This window comes from Tetrao urogallus (assembly GCF_951394365.1).
Source record: "Tetrao urogallus genome assembly, chromosome: 25".
Taxonomy (NCBI): Eukaryota; Metazoa; Chordata; class Aves; order Galliformes; family Phasianidae; genus Tetrao; species Tetrao urogallus.
Window position 1 is genome coordinate 2,882,316 of NC_136838.1, and position 13,891 is coordinate 2,896,206.

General features: G+C 56.1%; 1 protein-coding gene across 1 annotated transcript; it reads left to right on the plus strand.

Annotated features, from left to right (window-relative positions):
• Positions 1–6,121: 6,121 nt before the first annotated feature.
• On the plus strand, positions 6,122–12,966 carry MEX3D (mex-3 RNA binding family member D; the record flags this gene model as incomplete). The annotated part of the gene is made up of 2 exons (XM_079546638.1): positions 6,122–6,665; positions 11,711–12,966. The coding sequence occupies 2 exons, from the start codon at positions 6,122–6,124 to the stop codon at positions 12,964–12,966; spliced, it is 1,800 nt and encodes a 599-aa protein (XP_079402764.1).
• Between the last annotated feature and the right edge of the window lie 925 nt (positions 12,967–13,891).

The following is a 13,891-nucleotide window of genomic DNA, read 5'->3' on the forward strand; positions in this document are numbered from 1 at the left end:
CAGCGCGCAGTGCTGATAAAGTTTCCTTGGTCAGATGAGTTTTGGTGCTGGTCCTGTGCAAGGTGCCTGGCTGCAAAAAGGCCCTCCCCATCTTTCCTACGTGCTCAGCTTCCCTCTGAGCCTTCCTGCTTCCTCTGTTCATTTCTGTAATTCACTCCCACTCTTTACTACTTTGCAGGAGGTTGTGGAGCAGAACATAGGAAAGGACAGCCCATCTCCAAGCACCTGAATCGCGTTCTTTTGGTCTTGCTTTAAAAAGAGCCTGTTCCACATAGGCTGATGCTCAAGAAGGTAGGATGACGTGTTCAGAGGGCACGGGGCAAACGAGGAGACAGGGTGGGATCCTACAAAGTCAGGGTTTTTAGGATTAACAATCCAGTCAGCCCCATTATTTGGGATTGCATGCAGACGTAAGACCAAACTCCAGGAGTCAGGATGCCCATGGAAATCTTTGGATCGTATCCTGCCCAAGAGCTGCAGTTATCCCCTATCACATGAAGTGCTGCTGTCACACACAGCACAAACTTATCAGACCCACGATATGTAGCACAGCTCCCTGCTGTGAACAGAATAGAGCATCCTGGGTTGGATGCAGCGAGCTGAAAGCTCGGGTTTGCCCTCAGATTATCAGAGATGAGCCGTGTTGGCCTTGAACTGCTGAGGGCAAAGCATTGCCCTTTTGTTTAACCCCACGACCAGCTGCTGTGCGTGAGAGCAGCACAGAGCAGCGTTTGCTAAATGCTGATCTGCAGTCATAACATCTTGAACTCCAGCACGACCTGCCAAATGGCATTGGAGATGATTGCCAGGGTTACGGGCTGGCTTTGTAATTGAGTATTGATGCTACAGATACGGTGCCAGCGGCTGCAAGTGAGTTTTATTTACCAAGCAAGGCAAGCCGTTGTTTAATTCATTCAATTAATCTCTTAATGTTCAGTGCATTCTTCGTACCATGCAGAGTCACAAAGGGAAATGCTTGGAGATCGTGCAGAACTGGAATAGTAGGGCAGTGAGTGACCTCGTATGTGGTTTGTCTCTAGCGGCAGAGCTCAGGAACTGCTCGGCTGAGGAGTGCTGTGTTTATTTGCATGGACAAAGTACAGCTCTTGTGATGAATAGGCCCCGAGTTTGGGCTTTCTGAAGGAAATTAGGAAGTTATTACTCAGGTTTGCTTGTGATTTGAGTACAGTTTTACGTCCCGGATCAGCCTGTGAAGCAGATTTAACTGGGATGCAGCGATCTGAAGGGCTGTAAAACTTGAAAGCTTGGTTTACAGTCGTTTATTTTTCGTGCTTTTATCTGACGTGCAATTAATCCATAGTTTTGCATCAAGTGCTGCTCCACAACTTCTGAGAAGTCGTTACCTGGAAGCTGCATCCTTCATTAATCTCACACATGGCAGATGTGTGCTCATAGCTTCCCCCCCAGTGCCTTCTTCATGCACTGCTGCAGCAGGAGAGAAAGTTTTGGTGGCGATGCTGGCAGGTAACAGAAGAGGTGTGCTCAGATCTTACACTGCACAGAATGCATCCCTGCGTGCTTGAGGTCAGCACAGTGTGTGTTCCCAGGGCCTTCTTCCGCGCCGCGCTGACATTGAGCCTCCTCACCTCCATCCCCATCCATCTGTTGTTCCCTCCGTCAGCGACTTTGTGAGATGATTGATCTCAGACTTAGGTCATTTTTCCAAGTTGCAGATCTTGTCAATCTGTCTGGCTCCACCTACATGCAGTGATTCAGCTCCTGATGTGCTGAAATATTCCCCTAAGCCTTCCCACACACCACCGAGGGCTTTTTTTATAGTTCTTCTCCAGGCTGCACCCCCTCTCCTGCGCCGTGCTCAAAGCATGGATTCTTTGCATGACGTTTGCATGATTTCTTTTGCTTGGAGGACGGTGCAGAAAGTCAAGTTGGAGCTCCTGAAGACTTAGAAGAGCCACTGCGAAACACACTCCCCACCTAAATGCTGCATCCTGTGTATCACATTTGGCTAATGTGCTGTGATTAAAGGAACTGGAGACAAGTGTGGGTTTTTTTTGTTTTTTTTTTTCTCCCCTCCCTGTATGTTCAGGTATCCTCTCTTTAGGGCTTGGTCTTTGTAACAGAATAAATATTCTAGCTAGGGTGTTGCAAGTTCTGCATTTGCACACTTGACCTGAACTAGAAGAGGCTGTCTCAGAATCATGGAGGGAGTTTACACTTGCATAGCTATGGTGGTAATAATAACTTTGCTGTAGTTATACTGATCTATTTCCACATCCAGAAAATGGCTTAATGTGCTGCTACACCTCTGCTTTGCTTCAGTTCAGCGTTCTGAACTCCCTGTATGCATGCAGGGGATGGCTTTGGGTGACAGCTGCGTTCTGAGGATGCTCAGCTGAGGATGGTGCCAGCACAGTGCTGGGCCCTCGTTGCACAGCGACTGCAGCCAACAAAGGGCTGTGCTGGAAGCTCAGCTGAGAGGTTTTGTGACCCACAGCATCTCTGAGGGCAGCTCCTCAACTTGGGGCTGCTTGGCAAATGGCTACAGAGCAGCAGCAGAGGGAATCGGGAATGAGCCCTGATAGGGAACGGGGAAACCAGAAGCAAGCATTGTGTAGGTGGGCTTGGAAGCAGCAGCGCCAGCCTCCTCCTTTTGATTGTGTTCAGGGAAGTTGGATGTTAGAATCACAGCATCGTTAGGGCTGGAAAAGACCTCCAAGGTGACCAAACCCAGCCTGTCCCACAGTGTCCACTGACTGCCCCCAAGTGCTGCTCCTCCACTGTTGCTCTTCACTGTGGCGGTGGAGTTTTTGGTAGGCAAGTGGAGTTAAGCTAAAGAATTTGTCTAATTTATGTAATCCGTGTTCTCTGTTAATGAAGCCAAGTCTTTTAAGGACTTGCTAATTACATAGGTTAAAAAAGAAGGTAACTTAGGGTCACGAGTGAAATTAAGAAGCGAAGGAAAGAAGAAAGCATGAGCTACTTCTGCTGAAAATGGAACAGAGCACAGGCATAACATCTAGAAACCAGTTTAGCCAAAAAAAAAGAAACACCAAACCACTTTAAATAAGAGCTGGCACTTTCCTAGGTGTTGTGGGACGTGACGCAGTGATTTCCAGAAAGGGCTGAGAGCACAGCGTGGGCAAAAGTGACAGAGTTTGGAGCTGCTGTTGCAGTTGCTGGGGTGACTTGGGGAGCCCGTGCACAGCATTTCGTATGGAGCTTCACCATGGCATCAGTTCAGACTGCGCAGAACCACAAAGGATGGAAAAGACCTCTGAGAACTCCAACCTGTGTCCTCAAGTGCCGCATCTCCACCGTTCTTGACCACCTCCAGGAGTTTTTTGGTGGGGGTTTTGTTGGGTTTTGGTGTTGTTTTTTTTTTTTGGACAATCTGGAAATAGGAGAAGCTTGGAATGGAGAGGTTGCACCGTCGCAAGTAATGGAAAAGCCACTATTTTTAGTGGTTTGCTGGGGGTGATTCAGCTTACTAAGTGAAATATTTTGGGAAGTGTGAGGAGGAGACGTCTCGCAGTCAGATCTGCTTTTGCCACATCTGCCCTTAGCGGAGAACTGCAGCAGGTGTGAGCTGCTCCCATCCAACCCAGAGCCCTGCTGCACTCAGCAGCTCATGGCATGGGATGGGAAGGTGCAGCGAGAACAGGGCAGGTGGGGATGAGCACAAACTGATGGTGAGATGGTGATAAGAAGCAGTGCAGCATGCAGAACCAGCAGCTCAGAGCTCAGCACCGGGATGTAACCGAGAGGAGAGGAGCAAGCGAGGCATTGCATGAAGCATTGCAGCAGCTGCCAACTAAACAGAATGGAAAGGAGGAGGCAGCTCCTGCTGGCTGTTATGTGGTCGGGTAGATGATGGAGACGTTTAAGGGGATCATCACAAGGATGGGCTGAAAGTCCCTCCCCGTGGATCAGACCTTGGGAGCACAAGGGCAGAGCTGGTGCTGCTTGTTTGGCCGCTGACCCGCAGGAGTTAATGTTTACTGGGATGTGTGCAGGGCAAACAGGGAGGGGGGTTCTGAGGTGGGGGTTTCTGAGCCTGGCACTGAGGGTTCTTGGAGCTGAAAACAATCCCAATGGCTGAACTGGTTCCATAGGCAGGGATGGGGGTGAGAGAACGGTGTGAAAGTGGCAAAAATAAAAGTTGAGAATTGGGCCTGTGGACTTTGAGCAGGATGGGGTGGGTATCTGAGGCAGTGGGTGAGCTAATAACAGATCTTGATAGCGTTTGGGTGAGTGAGTGTGCAGTCACTGCCAGGAAGAGCTGGGAATGCCCTGCAGGGCCTGGCCCAGGTGGGGCAGATGAATGAGAGGTGAATGCAGGGAGCTGATGCACAGCTGGGGAGGGCCTGCAGCATAGAGGGGAGAATGGGTGAATCCCCATCGTGGGTCTGGGGGCTGCAAACTGCTGGGGCTGCAGGGGGAGGAGACAGCGGTGGGGTTGGAAGGGTTCTTAATGGTCGTAGAAGCATGGAATCACAGCATGGCTGGGCTGTGTTGGAAATATCCAAATCATTTTCCAGGATGGGATCTCTGATAAAGCAGATTTTATTTGCAATTGCAATGTTGGGCCTCCTGCAAGCAGGAGAGCCCCCAGAAAACAGGGTTACATCTTTTATTCCCTATTCCTCGACGCTGATCTCTTTCTCCCCTGGTTCCTCATTGGCCGAGTACTTTAGGTTCACAATCTTCTTGACGCTTCACTAAACATGGAAACACTGGACAAACATAAGTTTTTGTTGCCTAAGCGTAAATCAGTAGTTAATTAATTAACTTATTCCACACTCGATCGTTATTTTGCGGATACCTGATTGTCATTTCCACAAAGATAAGCTGGGGAGAAAGAGGGGAGCCATCTTGGTGCCTGCCTGTCACAGAATCACAGAACGGCCAGGGTTAGAAGGGACCTCAAGGATCACGAATCTCCAACCCCCTGCCACATGCAGGGCCGCCAACCTCCACGTTTCATACCAGACCTATTGCCCTTTTTAATATCAAATGCAGAAACAACATTCCGTTCCCACAGCTGGAATGGAGCTCCCAGCCCCGTATCAGCGCCATGGGCTGCCTCACAGTCTTGGGATGGGGCACCCACCACCTTTTGGGTGAAAGATGCCCCCCTCTCCCCCCCAGGACCTGATCTACTTCTTCCCCATTAGTAACAAGACGAGGAGGAATGGATTTAAACCACGTGGTGTTGATTTCTCTTTCTTTAGGTCAGAACTGGGTTGGGGAGGGGGGTGGAAGCCTCAGCCCTGGGGGGGTCCGAGGAGCCCAGAGATGCTGTACGGCGTCTCTGAGCTCCTTGAACCCCCCCGGGGTTGATAGTATGGTTGTAAATAATGAGTGCTTGGGATAGGGGAGCACCTCCCCTATGAAGACAGGCTGAGGGAACTGGGCTTGTTCAGCCTGGAGAAAAGAAGGCAGTGTGGTGACCTCAGTGCAGCCTTCAGTACCGAAAGGGAGGGGAATCAACTCTTGGAAAGGGTTGATAACAGCAGGACAAGGGGAGATGGTTTGAAGTTGAGGGAGGGGAGGTTGGATGTCAGGGGGAAGTTCTTTGCTATGGGAGTGGTGAGGTGCTGGAACAGCTGCCCAGAGAGGCTGTGATGCCCCATCCATCCCTGGAGGCGTTCAAGGCCAGGCTGGATGGGGGCCCTGGGCAGCCTGGTGTGGTATGAAATGTGGAGGTTGGTGGCCCTGCGTGCGGCAGGGGGTTGGAGCTTCATGACCCTTGAGGTCCCTTCCAACCCTGGCCGTTCTGTGGTTCTGATTATGATAAAAACACACAAAGGAAACGGAGACGCCGACTCCATCCCACAGCTCCCCCCTCCCCCACCCGCTCTCTCGCTTCCCGCCAGGATGGGAGGGTGGAAAAGTGGGCGTGGTCACGGAAGTAGATGGGCGGGGCTTAACGCCGTAACCACGCCTCACTTCCTGTTGGCTACCGCGCATGCGCGCCGCCGGGCGCGGCCCATTGTCGGGGCGGGCTGACGTCGAAAGGGGAGGGGGGAGGGGGGGGCGGGGCTGAACGGCGCGGGGCCGGGCGGGGTGGGGGGGGGAGGCGGCGTGCGGCGGGCACCGGGCACCGCCACCGCCCCGCAAAGCACCGCACAGCACCGCCATGCCCGGCTCCATCTATCAACCCGACGGAGGCGAGGCTGGTCGAGCCCCCCCTCGTTGTTTAGCTTTATTAAATCCTCCTCCAACCCCACCGTCGATCGTAAGCACCGGGCAGGAACCGGAGACCGAAACGGAGAGGAGGGAGGGGCCGTCTCAAACGCAAGAAGAAGCTTTGAGATTCGCCTTGGATCAATTATCGTTATTGGGTTTGGAGGAAACGACCGAACCGGGGGGGGGAGGAGGAGGAGGAGGAGGAGGAGGGGGTGGGGAAGCGGAACCGGAGCCCCCCGGGAACAACCCGACTCTTCCCGGTACCTCTTCTTCACCACCACCACCACCATCATCATCATCATCATCATCATCATCATCCGTTTTCGGCAACTTCGCACCGAACCACCACCACCACCACCACCACCACCACCACCTCCCCCCTCTTTTAACCGACCAGATGAACATCCTCGGGAATAGGAAAAAAAGCGTCAATATGACCGAATGCGTTCCCGTTCCCAGCTCCGAACACGTCGCTGAAATCGTGGGCCGTCAAGGTAAATGTGTTTTCTTTGTGTGTTTTTAGCCCTATCCCAACCATACTATCAGCCCCGGGGGGGGTCCGAAGAGCCCGGAGACGCCGTACGGCGTCTCCGGGCTCTTCGGACCCCCCCCGGGGCTGAGGCTTCCACCTCCCCCATCCCTTATCATCATTTGGGTCAATTTCATTCTTTGTCTCATTCCCCTCCCCCCCCCCCCCGGCTTCTAAATCCAAACCTCCCCACCACCCAAAAGTTCAGCCCATCTCTAGACTTGCTCCAAGTCCTTTACCTCACCCCCATCCCCCCCCCCCCCCCTTATCCCATTTCACCCTTTATTCCCTCCACCTCCCCCCCCCCCCCTTTTTATCACCCGTTGCAAAAGTGCACAACTCCCCCTAAAACACGCCCCCCTCCCCACACGCTTCACCCCATAACACATTGCTTTGTCCCAACCAACCCCCCCCCCCCCCCACCCCATTAGCCCACACGCTCAGTTACACCTTAACAACACTAAATATCCCCAATGAATTAAAACCAGAAAGGGGCTGCCCCCCCGAACCCCCCCCCCACACACACACCCACCCCAGGTCTCCCCATCTCAGCCATCCCATTCCTCCTCCATCCCCATCCATCTCTCTGCGCTTGGGGGGATTTTGGGGGGGGGGGACTTATTTTTTTTTCCAGCAGAGAAGAGGGGAGCTGGGCAGCCTCATTGTTCTCTTTGTTAGCCCGAGCCATGCTGCGATTAGCGTGGTGACATCATGCTCTACGCTTCCCATTGGCCTGCGTTGCTTCCCCACCAACCACGCTCCCGGTCGGCACCGGGACACCCAACTTTTTGGCACCCCTTAATTTCACATCACTGACCCTCTTTAGATATGGCACCGCCGAGCCCAGGATGGTGAGAGCTCGATAAGAACAGCTGCACATCACGTTGTGCCCCGTGCCGGGGGCAGCATCTTGCTGTGTTCAGCATGGGGACGTGGTTCCGTGCTTCCATGGGGGTCCGTGGACCCCCTCGGTGCGTTGGGGCTCACGTGGAGGATGCTTGTGCTGTATCAAGAAGGGTCACAGTGCCTGCCTGCCCTTCTGCGTCGTCCTGAGCTCGCCGATGGGGTTCCAGGGTCACTGATGGGATCCCAGGCTCACCAATGTGGTGCTGGGCTCGCCGATGGGGTTCCAGGCTCGCCGATGGGGTCCCGGGTTCACCGATGGGGTCCCAGGGCCACTGGTGGGGTCTTGGGCTCACCAGTCGGTTCCCAGGGCCACCGATGGGGTCCCAGGGCCACTGGTGGGGTCTTGGGCTCACCAGTTGGTTCCCAGGGCCACTGATGGGGTCCCAGGCTCATCGATGGTGTCCTGGGCTCATTAATGGGGTTCCAGGCTCACCAACGGGATCCTGGGCTCAACCAATGGGGTCGCAGGGTCACCCATGGGGTCCTGGTCTCTCCGATGGCTGTAGCCCCCCCCTGCTGCACTCTCTCTGAGATGTGCTCCATGTGCACCATCTGTGCACCCACTCTTGGCCCCCCCCAGCACTGTTGGCTCTGTGCTGTGCTCCCCCCTCTCATGGTGGGGTGGTTTGGGTTCAGCGCTCGGCACCGCAGGTTCTGCCCAGCAACGGTGGTGCTGTGTGTGCTGGTTTGGGGATGGTTTGGTGCTGTGAGACGGGACCGAGGGGTTTGTTTGGCTCTTTGTAACTGGCAGAAAAGGGCGGTGGTGTGCAGGTGCTGTGTTGGGGATGGAGAGCTTTGGGCACGAGGTGGGCATGGAGAAAGGATCTCTGCGCCACGATGAGTGCGAGGGGGTGTCACCGTGCTCTCTTCCACTTTAAATGAGGGATGTGCGAGGCTCTGGGGCCTCAAAACCCAGCGCAGCCCTTCCTCCATCAGCCTCCTCTTCCTCACTGTCCCCCTCTGCCGCAGGGATTGAGGTCCCTCGCATCCCCAGCTTGGTGTTGACCACGTGTGCTGTGGGGATGCTGGGCCGGGGCGGCGCTTTGGGGCGGTGGCTTTGGGGTGATAGCAGGCTGAGGGCTGCGTGTCCCCATCCCGTGCAGATCTGTGAGCCTTCCTGCGAGCTGTGCGTGCTGCTGGGCGGCACTTTGGGTGCTGTGGGACCCGTGTTCCTGTCCCTGCAGCCTGCATTGCCCTGAGTTTGAGTGCAGAGCTGCAGGTCCTGCAGTGATCTGGCAGCACCGTCCGACCTGCGCCGCGCCGTCCCACATGGGCTGATGCATGGCAGAGGGTGTTGGCTGCAGTTTCTCCTGTTTCTCTCTTCTCTTTTATCTCTCTCCTCCAGAGCTAAGTTAAGCAGCTCAGGAAGTAAACCTTTGTTGCACGGAGTGCATCGGTGCCATCTCGGTGTTTGTGTGACATGAGCCAAAGTCCCAGGCCCTTCTCCATGCCCACCCCACAACGCGGCCGGGCAGGATTACGTGGCTGTGCCTCCTCGTGCAAGCCTGGTCATGACTCCGTCCGTGGGAGGGATTGTCTGCTCCAAATGCTGTGGGCACCGATCGTTTGACTCTTTGCAACCAGCAGAAATAGGGCAGCGGTGTCCAGGTGATGGGGGCTGTGCTGGGGATGGAGAGATTTGGGCACGGGGTGGGCAGTGGGGTCCCTGTATGGGGGTGAGGGCAGAGGGAGCATCCTGAGCACTGAGCTGAGCCACGTCCCCGAGGGTGACCCTGCTCTGAGTAGAGCTCCCAGGGCCACGTGCAGGCAGTGCATGGATGGGCTGTGGCACAGCCAGCCCGGGGTCAGTGCCACGGCGTCCTGCTCCACATCATCAACACGTGGAGCTGCGTGCAGGGCAGCAGAGGGCAAAAAGGGCGCAGAGTTGGATTTGGGAGGATTTGGAGGGGAGCATCCAAGGGGTGATGCAGTGCCATCGCCGGGTCATCGTTTGGTGGCGATGCTGTCTGTGCTGGAGACCCCCAGGGTGAGGACAGAGGAGCCCCCCGGGCGGTGCGGATGTGTCGGGGGGGTCTTTGTGGGCTGCAGCTCCCCCTGTTTTGTTGGAGTTTTTTTTTTGGGATCTGCGGCAACACTTTTAAAGCCACCTTATTTATAGCCTCGTAGAGAAGTCTGGCACCTTGTTTTCCTCATCCCTCATCATTACTGCTGCACCTTGGGTCGCCCCAGCAAACAAAAAGCGCAGCGGGATGCAGGCGATGCTGGGGGACCCACTCCATCCCGGGTCCCCATCGCTGGGGTTGTGCCGTGTGGACTCAAGAAGGATGTGGCCATCTGGGCTGGAGGCGTGTTGGGACTGATTGAAAATAGCTCCTGCTGGTACAGAGCATTCCCCCCGCTGCGGGCTGTCGGTGAAGCCATGTGTTGTGCAGTTCGGGTGCACCCCAGGTGGGATGTGGAAGCTTTGGGCACTTCCCAGAGCTGCCTGGGGATGGGACACGGTGGTGTCGGACTCCGTGATGCTGATGGACCCCTTCCAGTGTGGGGTATTGATTGATTCTGTGGGGTTGTATGGGCTTAGCATGGGGCCAGCAGTGATGTATTTAATTGTGTCACCAAATTGCAGTCCAGCGGGGTGGCTGGGATGTTTAGGGATCAGCCATCCCACAGCCAGTGGGCACCAGCCCCATTTCTCTGCTTTGGGTGGAGTTTGGGACTGGAGACGGATGCGTCTGCTGTGTCCCCAAAGGTGATGGCACCGAAGCTCTCAGCCCCAAACGTGCTGTGAACCCATCAAGGTTCCCCATCCCTGCAGCGCATCCTCAGAGCCTCGATCCCCAAATCACACCTGGTGCTTTTAGCAGCTGAGCACTCGGGGCTTTTCCTCCCCTTTTGCTTCCTGGCCTCTCCCCCAGTCATTGAGATGCATGTGGCCGTGTGAGTTCAAACCCCACATGCGGTGTTGCTGCTGCCTTCCCCCGATTTGCAACGCACGGAGCAGGGCAGCCCTACAGCAGACGCTGGGAGGGCAGCGTGGGGCTGCAGCAGTGCTGACACTTAAAAATAATAAATGGGTCTTTGGTGGCTGCTGGTTCTGCCCAGCCCCAGCCACTGGGCCGCTGCTTTCCCCGCCCCTGCGCTGCCCCCAGCCATAAATACACCTTCCAGTTGCTGTCCTAAATTAGGAAAAGCGCCGACAAACCCTTCTCCACCCACATTCTTCCTTGGCGAGCTCTGCAGCCGCACACGGCTTCACCAGGAGCAATGCTGGGAGCCGGGAGGCTCTGGGGTTGCAGGAAGGGCTGAACCCGGGTGGGAATGGATCCGTAGGGCTGCATCCCCAGCTGCTCTCTCTGTCCTGGAGCTGCACGCGGGGTTTTGGAGCTGTGTGTGGCTCTGCTGCCTCTGTCCCCCCGTTAGGTTCCCTGGGGATGTCCCTGCATGGGATGGGGCTGCTGGGGGTCCTGCTGTAGCCCCCCCAGGGCTCCTTTTTCTCTGCTGCTGGGAATGAAGAGGAGGAGGAGCTCTCCTTACGCTCGCGGCTGCTGTTCTGTGTGCACCGCAGAGCTCTCCTGGTGCCGTGCAGCTGTTTGGTGCTATGAATGGGGATCTGCAGCAGCAGCACAGGGGTGGGCTTCACGCTCTTGCCCCTGCTCCCTCTGTCCTGTGGGATCCCAACTACGCTTTGGGTGTGCTGTGCAATGGAGTGTGCACCGGAGAGTGTGATCGCTGGGGCTGGGCAAGGCAGCAAACCCCATCTCAGCTGGCACCCACCTGCTTTGGTGTCCCCTCTAAGAGGAGTTTGGGATGGGTGAGGATGGGCTGCCGGTGCCACCCAGTTCACCCATCCCTCTGTGCCCATTCCTGCTGTGCTTGGGCCGTTTCCTGGCTTAGCAGCTGGTGTTGTGAGTTGTGAAGCAAGAGCCTTCTCCAGGGGTGTCTGGGCTGCAGCTGCAGAACCGGGGCACCTGTTGGGTCCTATTGGGTCCTATTGGGTCCTGTTGGGTCCTATTGGGTCCTGTTGGGACCTGCTGGATACCTGTGGTACCTGCCGGCTCTGCATCTCTCCCTCCTGGGCGCTGTGTTCCCACGAGGTCTTGGCTTTGACGCATCATCTTTTCCCCCTTTTCCTTCGCTCCCCAGGTTGCAAAATCAAAGCCCTGCGCGCCAAGACAAACACATACATCAAGACGCCAGTGAGGGGTGAGGAGCCCATCTTCATCGTCACCGGGAGGAAGGAGGATGTGGAAATGGCCAAGAGGGAGATCCTCTCAGCTGCTGAGCACTTCTCCATGATCCGAGCGACACGCAACAAAGTGAATGGGCTGACGGGTGCCCTGCAGGGTCCCCCCAACCTGCCGGGCCAGACCACCATCCAGGTGAGAGTCCCATACCGCGTGGTGGGGCTGGTGGTGGGCCCCAAGGGAGCCACCATCAAGCGCATCCAGCAGCAGACACACACCTACATCGTGACACCCAGCCGTGACAAGGAGCCCGTCTTTGAGGTGACGGGAATGCCCGAGAACGTGGACCGGGCCCGCGAGGAGATCGAGGCCCACATCACCATGCGGACGGGTTCCTTCGTCGACGTCAACGCCGAAAACGACTTCCACACCAACGGCACCGACGTCTGCTTGGACCTGCAGGGTGGTTCTGCCGGTCTGTGGGCCAAAGCTCCGCACCCGGCCCGCCGGCCCGCGGCCGCGCTGCGCAACGACAGCCTCAGCTCCCTGGGCAGCGCCTCCACCGAGTCCTTCTACAGCGGGCGGGTGGCAGATAACAGCCCCACCAGCCCCTACAGCACCGGCGGTGGATTCACCTTCAGCGATGCGCCGGCCCCGCTGGGTTCGGAGGAATGTGACTTCGGCTTCGACTTCTTGGCCTTGGACCTGACGACGCCGAGTGCCGCCGCCGCCATCTGGTCGCCTTTCGAGCGTGCTGCCAACCCCCTGCAAGCCTTCGGCGGCTCGCAGAGACGCAACAGCGGCACGGCCACACCGCGCCATTCACCCACTTTGCCCGAGAGCACCGGAGGGGCCTTGGAGCACCCCTTGGCGCGCCGCATCCAGAGCAACCCCGTCAGCACCTTGTCCTGGCTGCCCACCCAGGGCTCGCTCTCCTCCTTCTCCACCAGCACGGGTTACTCCTCCTCCTCATCGCTGCCCGGCAGCGTCTCGGCCGCCTCGGGTTCACCCACCGACTCCAGCAGCTCCGACGGGCATCGCAAGAGCTCTCGTGAGTGCATGGTGTGCTTTGAGAGCGAGGTGATCGCCGCCCTGGTGCCCTGCGGCCACAACCTCTTCTGCATGGAGTGTGCCATGCGCATCTGTGGCAAGGCCGAGCCCGAGTGCCCCGCGTGCCACACACCGGCCACCCAAGCCATCCACATCTTCTCCTAGCCGGGGCCAGCTTGACGCGGCGAGCAGCCCCACTCCCCTCCCCTCCAACACAACTTTTTAAGGACTTGAAGCGGTTGGGGTCAACGCAGCCGTTGAGGTCAACGCAACCATTGGCATCAAGGCAACCGTTGGGGTCAACGCAGCCATCGGGGTCAACGCAACCGTTGGCATCAAGGCAACCGTTGGGGTCAACGTAGCCGTTGGGGTCAACGCAGCCATCGGGGTCAACGCAACCGTTGAGGTCAACGCAGCCATCGGGGTCAATGCAACCATTGGCATCAAGGCAACCGTTGGGGTCAACGCAACCGTTGGCATCAACGCGACCGTCGGCGTCAACCCTTTTTATTTAAAGGATCGGACTGGGGGTGCAGGGGTGGGGATGGAGATGCTATTTTTCTCCCGCTGGATGGAAGCCGGAGGGCAGGATCGCGGGGAGGGAGGGGGCAGAGCAAAGGGGTCGGGAGGGCTGGGGAGGAAGGGGCAGACGAAGACGACGAGGAAGAGACGCAGAACCGCAGAGAGGAGCAGAACCCAATGTTTACAGAATAGCTTTAACTCTTAGCCCGGCTGTGGCGGCTGGGGAGAGGAAGCCCAGCTGTTCTTCAACAGTCCTTTCCAAATAACAGTATTCAGTTTGCAAAGTTAAATAAACAGAAAGAAAAGGTCCGGTTGCACTTTTTATTTTAGGACACGCAAGGGTTGTCTTTTATTTTTTTAAAAGCATTCTATTATTATTATAATTTTTTCGTTGTCGTTCTTTTTGTATGTAGTTATTTTTTTGGATGATTCTTGACGGTTCTATAAATATATATATATATATATTTTTTTTGTAACACAGGTCTTATCTTCTATTTTGCCAATGTGAAAACTGCCCAAAAAAAAGCATTACGAGGGGTTGGAGGGGTGAACACGGCATGGCGCAAAG